General features: G+C 35.5%; 1 protein-coding gene and 1 non-coding gene across 2 annotated transcripts in view; both read left to right on the top strand.

Annotated features, from left to right (window-relative positions):
• The window catches only part of PIK3CA (phosphatidylinositol-4,5-bisphosphate 3-kinase catalytic subunit alpha), an 85,523-nt gene that overhangs the window by 30,673 nt on the left and 30,726 nt on the right, over nt 1-24,124 (top strand). The window contains 3 exon segments of the mRNA XM_028505135.2: nt 18,449-18,876; nt 19,434-19,643; nt 20,970-21,220. Of these exon segments, the coding sequence (XP_028360936.1) occupies nt 18,525-18,876; nt 19,434-19,643; nt 20,970-21,220 (813 nt within the window). The 5' untranslated portion in view covers nt 18,449-18,524.
• On the top strand, nt 4,371-4,472 carry LOC114491197. Its single transcript, XR_003684006.1, has one exon. It is a non-coding gene; the product is annotated as a U6 spliceosomal RNA (small nuclear RNA).

Genomic DNA, 24,124 nt, shown 5'->3' on the forward strand with positions numbered 1-24,124 from the left:
ACCAGTGTAGCTCAATTAGTTGGGCTCATTTCGCAAAGCAAAAACGTGCTGGTTCCATTTCTGGTTGGGGCACATCCCTCGGTTGTGGGTACAGTCCCCAGTCAGGTTACACATGAGAGGCAGCCAGCCGATCAATGGTTCTCTCTCACACTGATGTTTCTCTCCCTCTCTTCTCTCTCCCTTCCCCTCTCTCTAAAAATTAACAAATAAAATCTTTTTTAAAAAATTTGTTTGAGAAGATGGAGGCATAGGTAGAAACCCTTCATTTCCTCACACAACCAGAAAGAGGATAACAACCCATCTAAAATCAATAAACAACCAAAAGCACCAGAAAATCAAACTGCATGGAACTCCAACAACCAAGGAATTAAAGATAAAATCAACCAGAACAACCCAGACCGGTAAGGCAGCTGACCACACCGGATGACTCAGAAAAACCATGGCAACTCAACAGCCTCGGGGGCAGGCTGCGCAGGAGGGGCTGACTTAAGGGGAAATTGAGATTCAGAGGTGACTGTGGACGATAGCTGGGGTTGCCTCAGTGGTAGATACTCCCAGTCTCACACAAGATTCATTGAAAAGTGCACTAGAGACGAGCAGGTGAGCTGCATTGTTCCCTCTCTGGCCCCTCCCCCACAGGCAGTGCAGCAAAAAGGGTTGCCCGGCCCTGGTGAATACCTAAGGCCTCGCCCCTTTACAATCTATCAGTTGTGCTGAGACAAAGAAATATGGCCCAAATGAAAGAACAAAGCAAAGCCTCAGAAAGAGAACTAATCGAGGAGGAGATCACCAACCTATCTGATGGAGAATTTAGAGCTCTGGTAAGAAAAGGCTCACAGAGTTGATTGAGCTTCATTGAAAAATGAAAAAACGAAGGATACCCAAAGTGAAATAAAGCAGAATGTTCAGGGAACTAACAGTGACAGGAAGGAAACTAGGACTCAAAGCAATGATTTGGAACAAAAGGAAGAAATAAACATCCAAGTGGGCCTATACAAGAATGAAGAAACAGGAATTCAAAAAAAAAAAAATGAAGAGAGGCTTAGGAACCTCCAGGACAACTTTGAACATTCCAATATCCAAAGCAGGGGTGCCAGAAGAAGAAGAAGAACAACAAGAAATGGAAAACTTATTTGAACAAATAATGAGGGAAAACTTCCCCAATCTGGCAAAGGAAACAGACTTCCAGGAAGTCCAGGAAACCCTGAGAGTCCCAGAGAAGTTGCACCCAAAGAAGAACACACCAAGGCACATCATCATTAAGTTACCCAAGATTAAAGATAAAAAGAATCTTAAAAGCAGCAAGAGAAAAGGGGACAGTTACCTACAAAGGAGTGCCCTAATATTAGGCTATCTGCTGATTTCTCAAAAGAAACCTTGCAGGCAAGAAGGGCCTGGAAAGAAATATTCCAAGTCATGGAAGGCAAGGACCTACATCCAAGATTACTCTATCCAACAAAGCTCTCATTTAGAATGGAAGGGCAGATAAAGTGCTTCCCAGATAAGGTCAAGTTAAAGGAGTTCATCGTCACCCAGCCCTTATTATATGAAATGTTAAAGGGACTTATCTAAGGAGAAGAAGATGAACAAAAATATGAACAGTAAAATGACAACGAACTCACAACTATCAACAAATGAACCTAAAAGAAAAGAAAAACAATGAAAACAAACACTAAGCAAACAGCTAGAACAGAATCAGAGAAATGGACATCACAAGGAGGGATTTCAGTGGGGAGGGGGAAAGGAGGAATTGGGGGGGAAGGTACAGGAAAAAGAAGCATAGTTAGTAGGCGCAGAATAGACAGAGATAAAAAATGGTATAGGAAACAGGAGAAATAAAAAATAGGAGAGATAAAAAATGGTATAGGAAACAGAGGACTCAAAGAACTTATATGTACAAGCCATGGACATGAACTAAGGTAGGAGGAGAATGCTGGAGGGTTGGGGGGGCAGGGCAGAAGTGGGGATGAAAGGGGGAATTGAGAAAACTGTAATAGCATAATCAATTAAAATACTTAAAAAAAATAAACTCATTTAGTAATCTTAAAAAAATTGATTTGAGAGTATCAAATTATCTCATTAGGTCTGAAAGCAGCTGTCAGGTAGAGATTATTTGTATTGACTAGATGAAGTTAAAAGCTTATGTTCCAGTTTGGTTTAACTTAATCTTCCAATTTAAGAACTAGAGCTTTGAGTGTGCTCTTTATGTACCATAATAGATGCTCTGTGAGTTTTCATCATATCAGAATTCTCCATCAAGTGTCCATCAGTATAATAACCATTATTGGGCACAGCCACAAAAGTCTTTGTTAATAACCCCTATAGTACCTCTCTCCAATCTAGGAATTTTCCTTTATCTCTTTACTTTTGCATCCTTTGCAATCATTCCCTTTCTTGAGGTACTACTCCCCAGGGAAAGTTTAGAATTTTAGTTTTTTCAGTTCCCCTTTTCAAACTTTTTTATATCTCTCTCTGTGCCTTTATTTTAATTTTATTAAAATTAGCTGATGAGTCATAAAGTGTGAAGCAGTTCTTGGGATAATAGTTTAATGGCTTATATTAAATAACCAGTGTAAAAGTTTCTATCCGTTGATACATTTTTAAGGAAGCCCTTTAACTTACTGCATTACTATAAGGTAATTTATTGTTTAATTGCTTGCCTTAGGTGGTCAACTGATGACATAACAGCATCAGCAAATACAAATGTTAATATTCTACTTATTGGTCATTTATGTTGCTGTTTTCACCCAATTATATTCATGTCAGTATGTCATTCTCATTGATCTCCTTTTAAGGTATTGTAACTATAATTTCCCAAATACTTGGTACATTGTACTACATCAAGTATAAGTGAATGGTAAATGTTTGAAAGGACAAAATAAAGACTATCTAATAATACTTTTCTCCCATCGTTAAGTGTATTCTGAAATACCTTGCCCATAGTGTAATGCTTAAAAAAGAAGTTCAACTTTTAGAATACCTGTGATTCTACCTTGTTGTTACTATCATTCATAGGACTACATCTCTTCACATCTTGGCAAGGTGATACTTGTATTAAAATTAAGCTATCCTCTCTCTGATTGCACTGCTGGAAGATCTGTGTTTCTTTGCTCTTCCACATTACTTCAAATTTTGCTAATTTAGTGAAGTAATCCTTTTATCAGAGATCTAATACTGAAGGATGATAAATCACTATTGAAGTTGATCAATAATTGCTCACAATGAAGTTTTTCACCATTACTAGTGGCAAAATATCCTGGGCCTGACTGATGTGACTTAGTTAAGGGTTGGGCATCGTCCCGCAATCCAAAGTTTGCCAGCTTGATTCCTGGTCAGAACACATGCCTGGGTTGTGGGCCAGGTCCCCAGTTGTGGGTATGGGGGAGGCAGCCGATTTATGTTTCTGTCACATGTCAATGTTTCTCTCCCTCTCTTTCTCCCTCCTTTCTCCTTTCTCTAAAAATAAATAAAATCTTTTTTGAAATATTCTGTTATTACTAGAATGGTGCAGATGGCAAACAATTACATCAATATAATGTTATTGTTTGGTCTTTATCACTTAGAAAGAAAGTTTTTAAATAAAATTTCTACTTTATTTCATGTCTTTCATCCAATGCTATAGCATCCCTCTTGAAATGTAGTGTTTGTTACCTATGGATATACTTACATAGTGTTCACTGAAACAATAATATATATCTTACATTCATTGGAGTGTAGTTTGAAGAAAATGGAACATATTTGCAAGTAGTTCTTTAGGGATTTATCTGCTTAAGTAAAACTAGGGAATACTTGCTCTGGCCAATAAATTGGCATTTGGAATGAATAAATTAAAAATAGACATTAGGTGATTAGTTTAAGTGAAATTTTGTGACATAAAATTCACAATATATTCTTTGAATATAGTGCATTCAATATAAAGTACACTATATATTCTTTGCCTTGTATCAATTTGTAAGAATGTCAGTAATATATCAATAGGTACAATATAAGAGGAAACATTACTTGAAGAGATTACAATAATGACCTCTAAGAAAAAAAATCAGGTCAAAAACAAAGGTTAAGATTGTGATTTAGGGGCAGAAGAATAATAGCAAGGGTAAATAAATACTGGTAACTAGACAAAAATGTCAGGGACCTAAGTATTGATATGAAAACCAAGGATACTCAATAAATTCAAGCCAGATTTTTACAGTCTAATTTAGTCCTGGTTATATATTAAATACCTTGAAAGTAAAATATATTTTCATGATACTGTATTCCACTGATGTTTAATTATGTAATACAGCTATTAGGGACTATGCCTTGGTATGAATGAAACTAAAAATAAAGTCCTTTTAGTGTTTTTTATTAAAAGTTCATTGAATAGTACCCGTTTCCACAAAACATACTACTAAAATTGGAATGACAACAGAAGACTATCACAGCCCCTGTGTAAGGTTGATACATGCATTCAAGAAATACTCCAGACTTTCGGTGAAGATGGCAGCAGAGGTAAACACAGCTTGCCTCCTTGCACAACACATCAAAACTACAACTGAACTACAGAACAACCATTACTCAGAACCTCCAGAAATTGAGGTGAATGGAAGTCCTACAACTACAGACTAAAGGAAGAAACGCTACCAAGACTGGTAGGAGAGGTGGAGAAGCAAAATGGGTTGGTCCCACACCCACATGTGGCAGATAAAAATCGGGAAGGATGTCTCCAGAGCGAGGGGTCCCAGCCCCACACTAGGTGCCCCCAGCCCTGGGTTCCAGTGCCAAGAAGTTAAGTCTCCATTACTTCTGGCTGTAAAAACCAGTGGGGATGGAGGTTCTAGAAGACAGAAACTTCTAGAGTTTCATGCAGTTCCTCTTAAAGGGCCCATGCATGGACTTATTGCCTCTCAGTTCCAGCAGAGCAGCACTCAAAAGCCAAATGCATACAGGGAGGAGCTGAATTGTCCAAAATGAGGGCAAGAGCTGGGGGCAGCTTTCTCCCAGACAGAAGTTCCAGCAGAGGCCACTGTTCCTTTTCTGAGCCTACTACAAGTCCACTCTAATAAAGACAGTCTGGTACTGGCATAAGAACACACATAGATCAGTAGAACAGAATACAGAGCCCAGAAATAAACCCATGTCTCTATGGTCAATTAATATTCCAACAAAGGGGTCATGAGCATACAATGGAGTAAAAATAGTCTCTTCAGAAATGGTGTTGGGAAAACTGGACTGGTACGTGCAAAAAAGTGTAACTAGACCACCAACGTACACCATACACCAGAATAAACTAAAAATGGATAAAGGGCTTAAATATAAAACACGATACCATAAAAGTCCTAGCAGAAAACATAGGCAATAAAATTTTAAACATCCTATGTAGCAATATTTTTGATAATATATATATCTATATCACAATATATTTTTTTAATATAGTGCGTTCAGTATCAGGAAGCATGTGTGTGTGTGTGTGTATCTCCTAGGGCAAGGGAAATAAAGGAAAAAATAAACAAATGGGACTGTATCAAATTAAAAAGTTTCTGCATGGCTGAAGAAACCATCATCAAAATGAAAGGGGAACTAACTGTATGGGAGAACATATTTGCCAATGATACATCAGACAAGGGTTTAATCTCCAAAATATATAAAGAACTCATATGATTCAACACTAGGAAGACAACCCAAGTAAAAAATGGGCAAGCGACCTGAACAGCCACTTCTCCAAGGAGGCCTTACAGAAGTCCCATAGACATATGAAAACATGCTCAGCATCACTAGCCACCAGAGAGATGCAAATTAAAACCACAGTGAGATATCACTTCACACCTGTCAGTATGGCTATCATTAATAAATCAAACAAGTGCTGGCAATGATGTGGAGAAAAGGGAACTCTAGTACACTGTTGGTAGGAGTGCAGACTGGTGCAGCCACTGTGGAAAAGTGTGGAATTTCCTTCAAAATATTAAACATGGAACTGCCTTATGACCCAGCAATTCCACTGCTGAGAATATATTGTAAGACTCCTGAATCACCAAGTCAAAAGAACTTAAGCACCCCAACGTCTATAGTAGCACTATAGCTAAGTATTGGAAACAGCCCAAATGCCAATCAGTAGATAAGTGTATTAGAAAACCATGGTACATTTATGTAACGGAATACTATACAGCAGAAAGAAAGAAAGAAGTAAGTGTTACCATTTGAGACAGCATAGATGGAACTGCAGATTATGGTAAGTGAAATTAGCCAGTTGGTAAAAGACAAATGCCATATTACTTGACTTATAACTGGCATATAATGAACAAAATAAACCAACAAGAAAAATAGAAATAGACTTGTAAACATGGAACAGACTGACAGCTGAAGGGAGGGAAGGAGGGACGGAGGAAATAGTGGAAGGAAGTGGAAGGCACTAGTGAAGGAACATGTATGAATGACTCATGGACATAAACAATTGAGAGGGGATTGACTATGGGTAAGAGGTGGGCTGGGTGGAAGGTGGCAAAAGCGAAAAAAATTGGGACAACTGTAATAGAGTAAACAATGCAAAATTTAAAAATAAAAATAGACAAAGAACAGAACAAAACTCCAGAAAAAGAACTAAACAAAATGGAGATAAGCAGTCTGCTGGATGTAGATTTCAAAACACTGGTTATACGAATGGTCAATGAACTTAATGAGAACCTCAACAAGCATAAAAAAGATCCAGTCAGAAATGAAGGATAAACTAGTTGAAATAAACTATTCAGGGCATGAACAATTGAGTGGATGAAGCCAAGAATCAATCAATGATTTGGAACAAAGGGAAGCAAATAACCAGTGACAACAAAAAGAAAAAAGAATTCATAAAAATGAGATTAATGTAAGGAGCTTCTGGGACAACTTCAAGTGTACCAACATTCACATCACAGGGTGCCAGAAAGAGAAGAGAAAAAGCAAGAAATTGAAAACATGTTTGAAAAACTAATGACAGAAAACTTCCCTAACTTGGGGAAGGAAATAGATCTGCAAGTCCAGGAAGCACAGAGAATCCCAAACAAGATGAACCCGAAGAGGCCTACATCAAGACATCATAATTAAAATGCAAAAGGTTAAAAACAGAGAATCTGAAAAGCAGCAAGAGAATAGCAGTTAGTTACCTACAGGGGAGTTTCCCATGAGATTGTCAGATGATTTCTCAAAAGAAACTTTTCAGGCCAGAAGGGAATGGCAAGAAATACTCAAAGTGATGAAAAGCAAGGACCTACAACCAAGATTGTTCCACCCAGCACAACGATCATTTAGAATCAAAGGACGGATTAAGAGCTTTCCAGACAAGAAAAAGCTAAAGGAGTTCATCACCACCAAACCAGTATTAATATGAAATGTTAAAGGGTCTTCTTTAAGAAGAAAATTAAAAAAAACATGAATAGTAAAATGTCTGTAAATATATATGTATCAGCAATTGAATCTAAAACATAATAAATGAACAAGCAGAACAGAAACAGAATCATAGATACAGAGAATGTTTTGATGGTTGCCAGTTGGTAGGGGGTCAGGGGCTTGGACAAAAAAAGTAAAGGAATTAAGAAGTACAGTTTGGTTGTTACAGAAATGTCATGGTTATATAAAGTATAGCATAGGGAATATAATAGCCAAAGAACAATATGTTATATGTATGAACCATGTACATACACAGTGGTATTAGATTGCCTGAGGTATGGGATATGTTGGGTGGAGGGGGGCAAATGCATAAAAATTGGGACAACTATAATAGCATAAATAATAAAATATAATTTAAATTTTAAAAAATAACAGTACTCACACCCTCCCCAAGTACTCCATATTTTTAAGCTAATGTCTTTGATTCATTTACTAGCAGGCTCTTTGCCTGCTTCAAAGCAAATTGATGGAGTCCATTTAATACATTTCCTCCTTAGCCTGTTAGCATTGACAGAATCACCATCATGATCACTCCAGCACAGTCCACACCTTGTCACCTGATTTTGAAAATGTCCTTGCAAAAGCCAATTGCTGCAATGATAGGCAGATACAGTCTTTGTTCATTGTTTGTACATGGTTACACGTAATCACAGGCACAGACACCATAGCTGCAGTTTATGACACTTGGCCTCAGGAAATAGGGAAATCTATTGGAGACGAGAGACCATGATGGAACTTTATGATTGGTCTCTGATTCTCTCATATTAACTTGTGGAAGATAGCACAAGTGTGGAATGTTGAGTTGGTAAAAAATGAGAATAATATTCCAAAGCAAAGAGACCTATGAACTATATTTGGATTCACTTAAGTGAATATATTGTGTCTGCTAGTAGCCCTAATCAAAGTTGGTAGCTCCATTTTTATTGTGCTGGACTAAACTGAAAAATCTACTATATTGACATTTTGGATTATTTTTCTTTCTCTTTGGACACAAACTACCTGTTCTGTGCAAGGAAATAGAGTGATAGTTTCCACTGAGAGACCTGTAGCTAAGTTCTACTTTGCTTATAATAACAGTATAGGGTGGGTATGCAAGACTCTCCTATTTGCCTTTGTCCAGAAAAACCGTTAAATTTATCAGTAGAGTGCAGACAAGTTTTAATGTGTCTGAACAATGGACAGGTACCACTGGAATGAATAATACTTGACTAGATGCCTCAATAAAGATTGGCTTCATTCCATAACATAAATAAGGTAGCTGTTCATTTTTGACAAAGAGAAAATGTGAAGCAAGTGTTTTCTAAAACTTCATCCACCCTCACCCATAGTAGTGGGAAGACTTGAAAGAAAACAATGGAAGTATTTTAAACCATGGAAAGGCTTATGAAGGCATTACATTATAGCAGAAAGAAACAAAAAGGAAAAGCCACTTGATAAATTTCAGGGAGAGAAATCCTCATTTCTGGTGGTTTATGGAAATATCTTGCCTTCAGGTCTGTAAAAGAATTGAGTCAAGTAAGCTGGAAGACACTTTGCCTTTTTTGTAGATGCTCTTAATTTAATTAAAATGTTTAATCTAGATATTTTTCAACTCTTCATAAATTTATCTAGCTGGGCCCTGGATGATGTACTCTTTTGTCTCTTCTTTCTCCTTAGATAACCAGCAGCCAGGAAATAACTATTTTACAAATCAACCAAGTCCAGGATGGTATTAGCTTCATTCGGGAAAGAAAGAAGTTACTTTCAGTGAAGCCCCCAAGCTTTTGAAAGAAAAAGAGAGGAGAAAATTAGTTTTGATCCTGACTTTAAGTTGAAAAATATAGCCCTTTTATACTTTTTCTTAAGTGAACCCATCAATCAAGAAAGGAACAGTGTGTGGTTGGCATCATTTGTATGATTCCAGGTAATAAATGGATTTTATTCCTGAAGTATGTGGGACATGGGTCTCATTTGTAAAGGGGAATTACAAAGGACTGTGCATCTCAGTCTTTGGATATCATCAATAAGTTTGCTTATAAACTTTTACTTGTAGAAGGTTGATCTTTCAGGACATTTTCTCTTTATGTTCTATGGGAACTAAAGTTTCTTGCTTAGCAGTAATTGGAATAACATTTCAAGAGCCTTTTCATATTTTCCATCACTTATAGTAGCATGTCTTCATTGCTAAGCTAGTCTTTTCATTGATCTCATTGGTTAAATTTCCATGGAGGCAATCAGATGCATAATTAACCTTCTGCTTTCATTGTCTTGTTGAAATATATACACTCTTGACCCTTAAATGTAGATACAATTGCCAACCTTAAAAACTCAGGTTTGTCTCTCTCTCTCTCTCTACTTAAAAGAGACTACTTTGTAACCATTTTACAAAGAAAGTACATCTTTTTCTCATTAAAATTTATAATGTAATAATCTAAGACTAATTATTTATTAAACTGCATTTCATTACTGCCTCTTAGGTTTGTTTACCAGTTTTGATTCTGCTATTCACACTAGATTCTTTTAATCTACCTTAATAGAATCCTTCTTCACATTTACTGATAACCAAAATTTACACTGGTATGGACATTACTGACTTAGATCTTAATTGTTTGTCATTATTTTTTAAAATCCATTAGCACAGACCCTTTCTAAGCCCATCCATGGACCTGATATTAGGGGACTCTTGTCTTAAATAATTCATTAAATCTCTGAAGTGTATTTTTATAGCACCTTTCATCACACTATGAGTTTAACAGTGAAAATGAATTGCATCCCCTACTAAAGGAATTTGAATTTTCTTACATGCTAGTTATGAAAACTTAATTTTCCATCCTGAAGTTGTTAAGGTCTCTCTGAATCACTGAAAAGGATAAGTTAAGACTATTTTCTCATGGTCAGCTTGTAAAGGTCAGTGAAGGACAGCACTTTGAAAGAAATGGATAATACGCATCTTTCCAGAGCAAGTGTATATTACAGCTGTCCCCTTGGACTCACTCCAGGAACAGCTCAGTAACTCTTAGGGGAAGAGAATTTTAGAGGCTCTAACTGGGGTCCAGAAAAATTGTAGTAAAAGACACTAGCTTCCCATGAATATCCACTGCAATGAAATTTAAGATTGTGCTTTTTATCCCTCACATCCAATTATTCTCTCAATACTTTTGATTGTCTTTTACAAGGCATCTTCATCCACCTCGTTTTTGCTGTCACTAGTACTACTTCTCTTTGTTCAGCAGGCCCTTGTTACATTTTCCCTGAGATAATTTCAACAATTTGGTTTTCCTACTTACTCCTCTATCCTCTAGAACTATGGTGACCTCAGACAAGACCCTATCTTGGAAAAGTTCACAGTCTAGCAGGAAGCTAAACATGGATGTGGATAATTTTAATAAGAATATATTAAGGTATAATCACAGAAATACATGTAAGAGACTGGATAACATTTTAAAAGGGGATAATTAAATCTGGAAATATTTAAAGTAACTTTTAAGGAGTAATCAAACCATAGAATTATTAATCCAGACTATAATCATGCTATTTCTACAGCAAGTTTAAAAGCAAGTTTTGTTCTCTTATTCTAAATCATACTAAACTAGAGATTCATTTGGTAATTTTGAAAAAGGAAATCTTATTTTCTAGTTAATGAGCAAGAAAGAGATAAAACTGAGCCACAAAACTACATGTTAAAGTTTTCTTGTTGAACTGTCTTAGAATGAGGATGGAAAATATTTTGTCAACATATATCTAAAAATACATATTTATAAATGTGTCATTTAAATCAGATGTAAGTATTTGTGAAACCTTTGGTCATTCAACAAATATTTATGAAGCTTCTATATTTATAGACCATAGATACCTAGAAAATACAACCTGCTTATTTTAGCAATTTGTGGCTGTTTGAGATGATTAAGGTACTAGTGGAGTCAATATAGATATCCCCTAAATTTGCAAGTGTACAGTCCAACATAACTTTATTATTTTAATGATTTTCTGGTGCACATATAATATTGATATTTAAGTACAGATAACTGTTATAAACATAATGTAGTTTGGAAGTTGAAACCTGAATTTAAATTATCTGAAATATATTCTGTGTATATTTTTTATTGAATTTATTGAGGTAACATTGATTAATAAGATTACATAAATTTTAACTGTACAATTCTATATATTACATATGTGAGGTCTACTCAGAAAAAGTCCAGCTATTGTTAATATAACAAGAACAGTTTGCACAACATTGATGTAACCTGATAGTGGACTGGAAGGCACATGCCTGAACAATGATGACTTTACTGATCTAGTCAGTGGGGGCAGTAGGTGCCAGTCGGTGAGCATGTGTACTGTGTGTCTGTCGCATTCGAAATGACTGAGCGAATAGAGCAGCAAGTCTGCATCAAATTTTGCCTTAAGCTTGAACATTCCTCCATGGAAACTATTTGGATAATTCAGAAGGATGCAGCTATGGGCAACTGGTCATTGGCAACTTATCACAACACACCAGTTCATGTATCACGTCTCATGCAGCACTTTCAGGTGAATCATCAAATCACCTGGGTTACTCTGCCCCCATTACAGCCCAGATTTAGCACCCTGTGACCTCTGTGTTTTCCAAAAACTAAAATCACCTTTGAAAGGGAAAAGATTTCAGACCATCGATGAGATTCAGGAAAATACAATGGGGCAGCTGATGGCAATTGAGAGAACTGTGTGAGGCCCCAAAGTACCTACTTTGAAGAGGATTGAAGCATCATTGTCCTGTGTACAATGTTTCCTGTATCTTCTATCTTCTTCAATAAATGTCTCTATTTTTCATATTATGTGGATGGATACTTTCTGGACAGATCTCATATATTCCATTAGCATGTGTGTATCTTATTGTGTGCTCACCACCTAAAGTCTAGTCTTTAGTCACTGTATATTTGACCCTATTTTCCCCCTTCAATCACTTTGTTTGTTTTAAAGTAATCAAGTCAACAGAAGTCTCTGTAGTTGTTAGGCTGTATTTATAGACACATAATCCAAGTCATAGTTTTCTGTACTCTGCCGTGGTGATACTGACTCTAGAGTATTGTACTAGATTTTGGTTGCCGCATTTTGAGATGAATATTAACAGAGGAACACATCCAGTGATGACAGATGATGATAAACTATCTCACTTTATGGTAAAAGTAATTTGGGGGGTAAAGAGACCTAGGAAAAATTCTTATCACTGTCAAGTATGTGAAAAAAATACAGAAGTCAGACAGAACTGATGAAATGAAGTTTGGGAATGACAACCTTTAGGAATAACTTTATGAGTACTCCATAAAAAATTTTTTATATTAGGTAATGAACTTTCAACAATGAAAAATATCTAATAAGTGACTTCTGAGAGACTTTCCTATTTCAAGATTTTTAACTTCACTGGCTAAAATTAATGTTTGTTTTTCCTCCAAAGGACTTAGATTGCATGTGTAGGAATATAGTTGTAAAGGTAAGGTTGAGGATAACTTATTAGGCATTATGCACTAAGAAAATTTTCCCATTTATATCAGATCCTTCTAATGTCTTATCAGAGATCTGCAAACCTTTTTGTTAATAGGCCAGGCAGTAAATATTTTGGGCTTTGCAAGCCAAGTGGTCTCTATAGCACCTGCTCAACTCTTGCTGTAATGCAAAGGCATCAGTGATAATAGGGAAACACACATTATTGTTTGTATCCCAATTGAATTTTATTTACAAAAGCCTGGATTTTCACTGTGGACCATAGTTTGACAGACTTTGCCTTAAATGATGAAATCTGGAAATACCCTTCTAAGTAAAGAAAGGCTTTCAATTTAAGAGTCGAAAAACAAATTCTCAAAATGTCATTGTCTTCTTGGACTGAAAGAGTGCATATCAAATGTTCAAAACTTAAATTGCCCAATGTATTAAGAAACCTTCCCCATAAAAATTGAATGACAGTGGAGAGTCTGAGACAATTTTCTGCTGTTCATTTCTGCTCTTATTTTGTACTTCAAGTACCTTTACTCCTGCTAAGCAAAACCATCTTACTCCACTTGGACTGCTGATGCACAACCAACCCTTACCAAGAAATAAATGCAGGTTCAGGCTTTCTAAGAACCAAAGACTTTCAGTACCTCCTGCCCAAACAGTAATTTTTATAGTAATTTTAATATCCCAACAAGGATGTAAAAAAAATAATCTCTGATCAGCAAAGTATCTGTTACATATTTTGTGCTTCCACGCCCATACAGGAGAGGTTTTCATATCATCATTTGGTCTGTTGGCCTTTTGTTTATAAGCTTACAAAATGGTAGTCAAGTGTTGTTGCTGAATGGAAATGAATAATAGAAAGGAGGCTACTATCATCTGGCAGGCTGGCCACAGCTGAGCATGACCATTGGCTGCTGGAAAACATAGCGATGGGAGTATTTTTAAAAAGCACCATCTCCAACCTGGGGTTGTTGGTTTTAGGACCAAAAATATCCTCAGACTCTTCAATAATACCAAAGAGCTTTGCTATATTGTGTTTTAGTATAGTGCAGTAGTGAGTTTTATAATGAGGACTCCTCAAAAAAAGGGTAAATTATGAATTATAAATACTCTTTTAAGAAAACAAGATTGCCGCAATGAAATAACTTATCAGTAGTATGTAAAAATTTAGGATAAGGAAAACCAGTTTTTCTTAAGAGTGCTGAATAGTTGGCATTTGTCAGCAAGTGGACATTGAGTCCTGGCATTCTGAACTCAAAAGCTCAATAGAGTGCTCTTGACTCTTAAAGTATTTTATTTTTAGCAGATACATTTTTGCAACCTCAAACCTCCAAAATGCAGATTTGTTTTTAAATATTTTATAGTGATTTTTAATTTTCAAATAAGTTCTTTCCTTTTAGATTATGCAGTTAAGTTTGGATAATTCCACTTTCTTTATTAACATTTAAGTATTTATAGCATAAAGGCCCTTTTACTTTAAATGTTATATGCTCTGACTTATTATCTTTAGGGATTTTTCTCCAAATTCAGGGAATTAAGATGATATTTTTACAACTTGGTTAATGTTCATTTGGTTATATCCTATATTTGAAAAGCAAAGTTTTAAAGAAATCTGAACTGAAAGAGTTTCATGCCATTTCTTTGCTCAAAATACTTTTTAGAGACTTGCTTTTACTTAGGGTGTACTATGAAAAATTCAAACTTCTTACTATGAACTCTGCCCACCCTTGTGGCCCTGCCTACCTCTGTCCGACCCCACCTGCCTGGTCACACGCTTTACCTTTTCCCATGTACTTCAGACTCCAGCAATAAAAAACAATTTGTATTACTGGTAACAAGCTACGTTCTTTCATGATCTAGACTTTGCGCACATACTCATGACAATCTAAAACACCCTCCTTGTCTAGCTTTCCCATATTTCCCACATCCCTTCTTTGCAAAATCCCTACTAATCTACAGTGTTCTTCTTAAATTTTACCTCCATGATGCCTTCCCTAACCTTCCTAGGCAGTTGCAGATTTCTTGTGACTTTTCCAAAGTTCATGTTTTGTCTAATAACAGTTTTCCACTGTTAAAGTTGTTCCTGTGTTTTGTCTTTCCCCAATAAACTGAGTCCTTCAGCCAAAGGGAAGACATCTATCTTATTTACCTTTGTTTTCATAGCATATTTAGCCTAAAACCTAGCACAAGCAGATAGATATTTGTCCAAAAACATGGGGTTGAGGGGTGGGGCACATACAGCAAGGGATTCCTCACACCTAAGCTATAGATAGCTGACCATTTAAATAGGAATATTAGGAGTATGGAGAACTAGAAGCAGCTGCAAAAGTACCAGCTTCTGAGCCACCCACTACTGGTCCACACTCGTCAGTGATCCTTACGTTACCAATGTTTCCTTCAAGTTTCAGCTCTTCAAGTTCGCACAGCTTTGTAAAGCTCTTTATTTATAGGTATACATTACAGGTTTATTAATAGTAATATTTAACATTTACTGGGTGCTTACTGGGCAAATCTTTTGCTTATGTGTTTTTCATATATCATCTTGTCTAACACAACAATGTAACAAAGTATATACCATTATCCCAATTTAACAAATGGCCGGGGATGGGGGAAGATGAGGTTCGGTGAGATTTAACTTCTCAAGGACACACAACTACTAATTGAGGCAGCAAGAAATTGAATCCAATGTAACTTTAGAGCCCATTCAAGTCTTACCACCAGCGAGTGTTACCTGGCCATAACTGAAGCCCAAATAGCAGCATACACTTTGAAATCACCTAAACATAATTTCAAAGTACATTTTCTAGTGGCGAATAATTTCATTTCTCTGACCTTAGGTTTTCTCACATGTAAAATGGCAATATCTGCCCCAAAAGGATCATTGCCTTACTGAGTACACTATGTATACTAAATAGTAAATATTAACTCCATTCGCCATTTCTACACTTCTGTTCATGTGAGCTCTGAGGTAGTGGTTTTTACAGAGTAAGGCCTGGTGTAAGAAGACAGATAAGCATCCTTTCTCTTCTGTTTACTAAGTACTACCATAATGTCAACCAGTGCCTGCCTTCGAGAATCTCCAGTGTTTTATGGCTATGGTCACATTTTTTCTCTTATGAGAAGAGTGTATCATGAGTATTTCACAGTTACTAATTGCCCATAAATATATGATAGTATAATAAAGATTGGAATCAATGTTATATCTACTGTACTAGACTTTTGCTAATTCTCAGGTAACATATGAGACTCTACAGGTTGTTACTTATTCTTCAAAATAATTGCTCCCTTAATTCCGTAACATAGGCCTGTTAGCACCATTCAACAAAGAAAACTATAAACACAGCTGCTGTTTTGGTGTGGCTTGTGGTTTTGTTTTGTTTTTATTTGAACTTTTTTATTCAGACAGATCATCATTTAAAAGTAGTCATTTGGCATTTTCCCTTGCATTCTTCACATTTTTTTCTATGTTTTAAAAACTTAGCCAAAGTCACTTCTAAAATTATACCCACAGATTAATCATCTGGTTTTTTTACTAGTCAATGAGTTTTTTTTGAAAAATGCAGGAAAACTGTATTTTAAATCCTGTAACTTCAGTGGGTCTCCTATAAACTTGAAGAAAATATTCTTAACTGCTTAAAACACATACAGTGTATGGATTATATGTTGTAGGATTGTGTACCTGAAACCTGTATAATATTGTTAACCAGTGTCACCCCAATAAATTCAATAAAAAGGAAGAACTAATAATAATAATAATTTCATATTCTCAATTGTCTTCCAATTTCTATATTTCCAGAGGTAGGGGTGAGGGTTTGAAATTTCTATTTCTATTCCTCATGTCTTTTATATGTTAAATCTCTGAAGCATACCTTAAACACTTGTTTGCAACTAAGAATTGACACACCAGAAATGGCTGCCCAGAGTAGACCCTGTCGATCTCTAGGCCACACTGGCTGTGAGGTGACAGATGGATTGTAGGGAGCAAAGCTAGTTGCAGGGAGACCAGTTAGGCCTTTGCCGTAGTCCAGACAGGAAGCAGTAGTAGACCCAAGGTACTAAACGTGATGGTGAAGGAGTGCAGACAGATTCAGGAGATAGAATTAACAGAATTTGTTGATGGATTAGATGTTAATGGGTATGACATAGAGAGTCAGGGGTGTATCATGCTCCTCGCCTCTTATTGGGTTTACTCAATTCCCACTTGTCCTTAAAAAATTCAGTTTATATGTTACCTCCTGTGGAAGCCTGCCCACTCCAACTTTCATTGAGTTGGGTGACAGCTATGAGCTTTTATAGCACCTGGCACTTTTCCATGAGAGCATTTTTTCTGTTTTGTTGTTCCTGTCAGTTTAATTATCCCACACCCAATATACACATAATCTTCACACTCAACTTTGTCTTATGAGGGCAAGGGCCGTGTGTCTACTCTTCATCATATTCCCAGCACCTAACATGGCTCTGGGGACAGCACCAATACATTTTTAGTGAATAAACAAAGTGTCATTTATAGCTATTGTCCACAGTGCCTGGTAGAGGATCAGGTATAGTAAGTTATCGGGGCCTTTGGGTTTGTGTGGCTTAATATTTATTTCTTTTTTGTTTTTTTAATGTCTCTCACTTTGCCTTTTTTATACCTTTACAGTTTAGCTTACTGAATAAAAGAAAAAAATAAACAACAAGAAATAAATTTGTGCTGACAGTACCTTCCGAAAAAACTCTCAAGATTGTTGACATCAAAATTGAGGGCTTCAAATCATAGTAATAATTAATGTTTCTAAAAAATATTACAAGTGCTTAATACAGTTGTTTGGAACATTGTACTGACCGAGTCAATAGATTTCCTTTATATGCAGATGATTTCAATCAGAAATATTAGGACTAGGTTATTTGATAAAATAGATAGGTCATTGTAAATTTATCTTAAGGCAAATGCATACTGAAACTATATTATAGTAACTATATACCTAACTTACACTTTAAAAGCAGTATGGTCCAAGATACCACTTAGATAATAATCAGTACACAAAAGGAGATTACAAAGATGGATTTAAGAAAAAAAAAGACTAAGCCATGTAATTTCTCATTACCACAGAGTGGAGGCAGGGGAGAAAAAGGAAAAGACTGGACTTCTCCAGCCTTTACTTCACTCATCTTTAAAACAAGAGCAGTTGACCCATGATTAAAGATCCTTTCCAGCACAGATTCTGCTCAGTAAAATAGAAGTGAAGGATAGAGGCAATATGCAATGGAAATTTTGGTTTCAGTTACAGCTTAAGATTCGTTCTTCCCATAGCCTCAGCTCTGTCTTGATAAGACCCAAATGTTAAAAATTCATTCAAATAAAAAATTTTTTATTAAATGTTCTTATTAAATATAATTAAATACAACTGATTTTTCTAATTTCTGCTTCATAGTCAGTTCTTTCAGCCTAATTTGGAGCAACTCCATCAAAATATTTAAGATGAATTATTAATTCATTACTTATCCTAATTAATTTGAAGTATGGAAAATGAGTTTTTTACATTTAATAATGCTATAAATCTATTATACTGTAGTTGTTTCTCTTTTAACATATGTGTTCCCTTCTTTGGTTTAGATTTCTGCTTTGGGACAGCAACACATCTAATTCCTTAAAGTAGTTTTATATGTAAAACTTGTAAAGGATCAGAACAATGCCTCCAAGACCATCATCAGGTGAACTGTGGGGCATCCACTTGATGCCCCCAAGAATCCTAGTAGAATGTTTACTACCAAATGGAATGATAGTGACTTTAGAATGCCTCCGTGAGGCTACGTTAATAACTATAAAGCATGAATTATTTAAAGAAGCAAGAAAATACCCTCTCCATCAACTTCTCCAAGATGAATCTTCTTACATTTTTGTAAGTGTCACCCAAGAAGCAGAAAGAGAAGAATTTTTTGATGAAACAAGACGACTTTGTGATCTTCGGCTCTTTCAACCCTTTTTAAAAGTAATTGAGCCTGTTGGCAACCGTGAAGAGAAGATTCTCAATCGAGAAATTGGTATGATATAATTTTTAACTAAATGTCATTGTCATGCTATTCTAAACACAAATAACTTTATTTAAAACTTTATGAAACTTTATTTTCTCATTACTGAAATATTTCTGTTTGAACAAGTTAATTACTTTTGTGCTCTTAAATAGATTACGAAGTAAAAATTATTACAAGTCTAAAATATTTTTTGACTATTGGACTAAGGAACTATTTTTTAACACCTTGGTATTTTTCTGTAAAGTTTTAAAAGTATCATTTGTATGGTTGACTTAGATTTGTTATATCCCAGTTTTAATTATTCTTTAAAAAATAATTGATTTGGCTATTTGCTGCCTGATATGGATGTTTGTTGCATTTGTACCAAATTACTAAGTATATGTTTTATTAAAAGTATTTGAGTCCTTGTCAACTTTTATTATATGTATTCACAAAAAAATTTTTAAGCCCAGGGAAACTTCTTTACCCTACTGTGATCTTCCAAATCTACCAAGTTTTCTATTTATAAGAAACACACTTATATTATGTATTTAATAGAATATTATATTCTTTATATAATTTTTAAGGCTTTGCTATCGGCATGCCAGTGTGTGAATTTGATATGGTTAAAGATCCAGAAGTACAAGACTTCCGAAGAAATATTCTGAATGTTTGTAAAGAAGCTGTGGATCTTAGGGATCTTAATTCACCTCATAGTAGAGCAATGTATGTCTATCCTCCAAACGTAGAATCTTCACCAGAACTGCCAAAGCACATATACAATAAATTAGATAAAGGTAAGAAAATTTGCAGACTACCATAATTGGTTACTGTAGTGAAGACTTCTATCTGTGCCTATGTTTTTAAACTCTTTTTTTATCCCAGTTAGATGACAAGCTTCTTGAAGTAAGATACTGCTTCTACTGACAAGTTATGGTTGAGTGCGAAGTACACTCAATAAATATTTTATTAATTAAATGAATTGTGTGCATATGTTGCTGTTCCCATGGTGAATTGTTTATCTTAGAATAAAACTAAAGAATTTCAAGTTTAAAATTCACTGCTGTAGTAGCATTATAGCTAATTATCTTCTTACAAGTGAAAACAAGTATAAATAGAAACATTTTGTGAAATTTTAGAAAAACTTATATTTTTTAAGCCCAGGGAACCAAAGAAAAATGCATTTCTTAGTGTTAAGTACAGTAATTAAATCTGATCATAATGAGGTTGACTTTTGACACTTTAACATATCAATTTCTAGAATTAAGTGCACTCGAAAGTATATAAACTATAATGTTTTTGAAATGAACTTATATCCGATAAATATATTTTTCAAGATAGCAAAGTGAAGATTTTAATTTGAAGTTATAGAATAGGTTAATTCACATACTATATGATATTTAAAGTTCTGTTAGAATATGTTGGTATCTTATTATTATTTCACCCATATTATTTAAAGTAGTTTAATGCAATATAACATAACATCTTTATTTGAAATCCTTTTCTACTCTAGCATACTTTTAAAAACGGAACACTCTTTTCATTTTCCCCAACATTCTTTATGAAAAATTCCTAACATATTAGATAGGTAGAAGAATTATACTGTGAATACTCAGACGATTCTGAAGGTTTTGATTTTTCTATTTCTTTTGTTCCCTGACTTAATTGACCTTAAAAGGAAAAAAATAAGAAAATCCATCATATTTGCCCTCTTCCCCCATCTTTTTTTCTCATTCTGATTGAGCACCTTTCTTTAAATCTCCATAATTATTTCCCATAGTTACCAAAACTCCTCCACTTTTGAACCTTTGGTTTACCATTATGAGACACTCTTCACAGAGGTTGTATCCATGAAGTATGCCATGCAGTTTAGAATGGAATTATCTTGGTCTCAGGTACTTATGAACCAGAGTCACAGTTTTGCATGTTTGCCAAAAAACATGAGATTTGGGCATGGTCAGGCAGCTTTATTAGATTTGAAGATTTGCCTGTATTTAGTTAGTTTGATTTCAAATCATTTATGATTGTAGTTAGAGTAATTTTAGTTGATACTTTTAAAAGTCTGTCTCTTGATAAATGAAGTCTATGTGGTCATTGCATCTAAAAATGTTTTCCTGTTATAGGGCAAATAATAGTGGTGATTTGGGTAATAGTTTCTCCAAATAATGACAAGCAGAAGTATACTCTGAAAATCAACCACGACTGTGTGCCAGAACAAGTAATTGCTGAAGCAATCAGGAAAAAAACTCGAAGTATGTTGCTATCATCTGAACAACTAAAACTCTGTGTTTTAGAATATCAGGGCAAATACATTTTGAAAGTGTGTGGATGTGATGAATACTTCTTAGAAAAATATCCTCTGAGTCAATATAAGGTGAGTAACAAGTTTAAAAACATTAATTATAAATTAAAAAAATAATCACATTGTCTTTAGAACATGCTTTTTGAAAAATATTATTAAAGAACACTCATAACTTTATATTCTTTAAAAGGTTTTATTTATTTACTTTTAGAGAGGGGAAGGGAGGGAGAAGAAAAGAGAGAGAACATCGATCGGTTGCCTCTTGCACACCCCCACCTGGTGCCCTGGCCTGAAACCCAGGCATGTGCCCTGACTGGGGATCAAACTGATGATCTTTTGGTTTACAATCCAGCACTCAATCCACTGAGCCACACCAGCCATGGCCATAAGTTTATATTTTTATGCAATAAATTATTTAATTTGAGAAATTGATGATACATTTAATTTGAAAGAACAGATGCTTTTCTTCTTTTAAATTTTATGTAATTAATATTTATGGATTTGACATATGTGTGGATAAGCTGATCAATATTTTTGTAGTTATAACAATAGTTTTATCATTCAGATAAAAACATTTGGTTTGATGACTTTAATTGTGCAATGAGGTAAGATACATGTTTCACGTATTCTGCGTGCAAAAAAATGCATCATGTGCATTTCTAGATAGCTCCAGTTCTATAGTGGAAATATTTTCATTAGCCAATAGGAATTGTAAATAATATGAAATTTGCACAGAGTTTTTATGTGTCTTTTTATTTTAAAGGGGTTTGTTGTATTCCTTCAAATATGCAGTGTAACGAATAACATATATGTGCCCCTTGTCACAAAAACGACAAGCAAACATATTAACATGTGGCAGTTGCACTAACACTGAAATGTGGGGTATTTCATAATTTTTATCTCCTCCCAGACAATGACACCAGCAGTAATTAAACATTTCAAAAAAATTTAATGATTTACTGTTAAATAATATATACTATTACTATTACTATACATTAAAAAAATACGTATAAGGAACTTCTGGACAAGATGGAGACATAGGTAGATATACTTTGCCTACTCGCACAACCAAAAGGAGGACAACAACAAATTAAAAAAAAATAACCAGAACTGCAAAAAAAATCAAACTGTTTGGAAGTTTGACAACCAAAGAGCTAAAGAACAAACATTCATTCAGACTGGTAGGAGGGGCGGAGAGGACACAGGCAGTCCTACATTTGTGTAGGGATAAACCAGGAGGAACAACTGGAGAGCGAGACAGTCCAGGGTTCCAGTGTAGAGAAAGAAAGCCTCAAAACCTCTGGCTGTAAAAACCTGTGAGGGTTGCAGTGGCAGGAGAAACACCCATATTCACAGGAGAGCTCATTGGAGAGACCTACAGGGTCCCAGAGGGTACACAAATCCACTCACCCAGTAATCAGCACCAAAAGGATCCAGTTGGCTTGTGGGTAACAGGAGAAGAGACTGAAAGCTGGCCAGGAGCTGAGCAAGTGGCATTGTCCTCTCTCAGAGCCCTCCCCTACATACAGTGCCACAACACAGTGACATGGGTTGCCCCACCCTGAAGAATATCTAAGCCTCTGCCCCTTACTACATAACAGGTGCTCCAAGACAAAGAAATATGGCCCAAATGAAAGAACAGATCAAAGCTCCAGAAAAAATACAACTAAGTGGTGAAGAGATAGCTAACCTATCCAATGCAGAGTTCAAAACACTGGTCATCAGGATGCTCACAGAAATGGTTGAGTATGGTTGCAAAATAGAGGAAGAAGTGAAAACCATGCAGAGTGAAATAAAGGAAAATATACAGGGAACCAACAGTGAAAGGAAGGAAACCAGGATTCAAATCAATGATTTAGAGCAGAAGAAAGAAACATTCAACCAGAACACAATGAAGAAACAAGACGCCAAAAAAAAATGAGAGGCTTAGGAACCTCTGGGACAACTTTAAATGTTCCAACAACTGAATCATAGGGGTGCCAGAAGGAGAAGAGGAAGACCAAGAAATGGAAAACTTACTTGAACAAATAATGAAGGAAGACTTTTCCAGTCTGGCAAAGGAAATAGACTTTCAGGAAGTCCAGGAAGCTCAGAGATTCCCAAAGAAGTTGGACCCAAGGAAGCACACACCAAGGCACATCATAATTACATTACCCAACACTAAAGATAAGGAGAGAACCTTAAAAGCAGCAAGAGAAAAGGAAAGATCTATCTACAAAGGAGTTCCCATAAGACTGGCAGCTGATTTCTCAAAAGTAACCTTGAAGGCAAGAAGGGGCTGGAAAGAAGTATTCCAAGTCATGAAAGGCAAGGACCTACATCCAAGATTACTCTATCCAGCAAAACTATCTATTAGAATGGAAGGGCAGATAGAGTACATCCCAGATAAGGTCAAGTTGAAGGAGTCCATCATCACCAAGCCCTTATATGAAATGTTAAAGGGACTTTCTAAGAGAAGGAAGATCAAAAATATGAACAGTAAAATGACAACAGAGTCACAACTATCAACAACTGAACCTAAAAAAAAAAAAAACAAAAACAAAAGCAAACAACTAGAACAGGAACAGAATCACAGAAACGGAGATCATATGGAGGGTTATCATCAGGGAGGGGAATGGGGAAGCATAGGGGTAAAGGTACAGGGAATAAGAAGCATAAATGTACAAAATAGCAAGGGGAGGTTAAGAATAGTGTAGGAAATGGACAAGCCAAAGAACTTACGTGTACAACCCATGGACATGAACTAAGGGGGGGAATGCTGGTCGGAGGGGAGTACAGGGCTGAGAGGAATAAAGGGGAGAAAAAATGGGACAACTGTAATAGCATAATCAATAAAATATAAATAAATACATATATACATACCTATAAGAAGCAACTATATTTGTACCAAGCATATGCCAAATACTAATGTATATTAGTATTTGTATAATATTAGTATTTGTATAATAATGTATATTACCAAGCAAGACATAATTC

The sequence above is a fragment of the Phyllostomus discolor genome, chromosome 2 (assembly GCF_004126475.2).
Source record: "Phyllostomus discolor isolate MPI-MPIP mPhyDis1 chromosome 2, mPhyDis1.pri.v3, whole genome shotgun sequence".
NCBI classification, from domain to species: Eukaryota; Metazoa; Chordata; class Mammalia; order Chiroptera; family Phyllostomidae; genus Phyllostomus; species Phyllostomus discolor.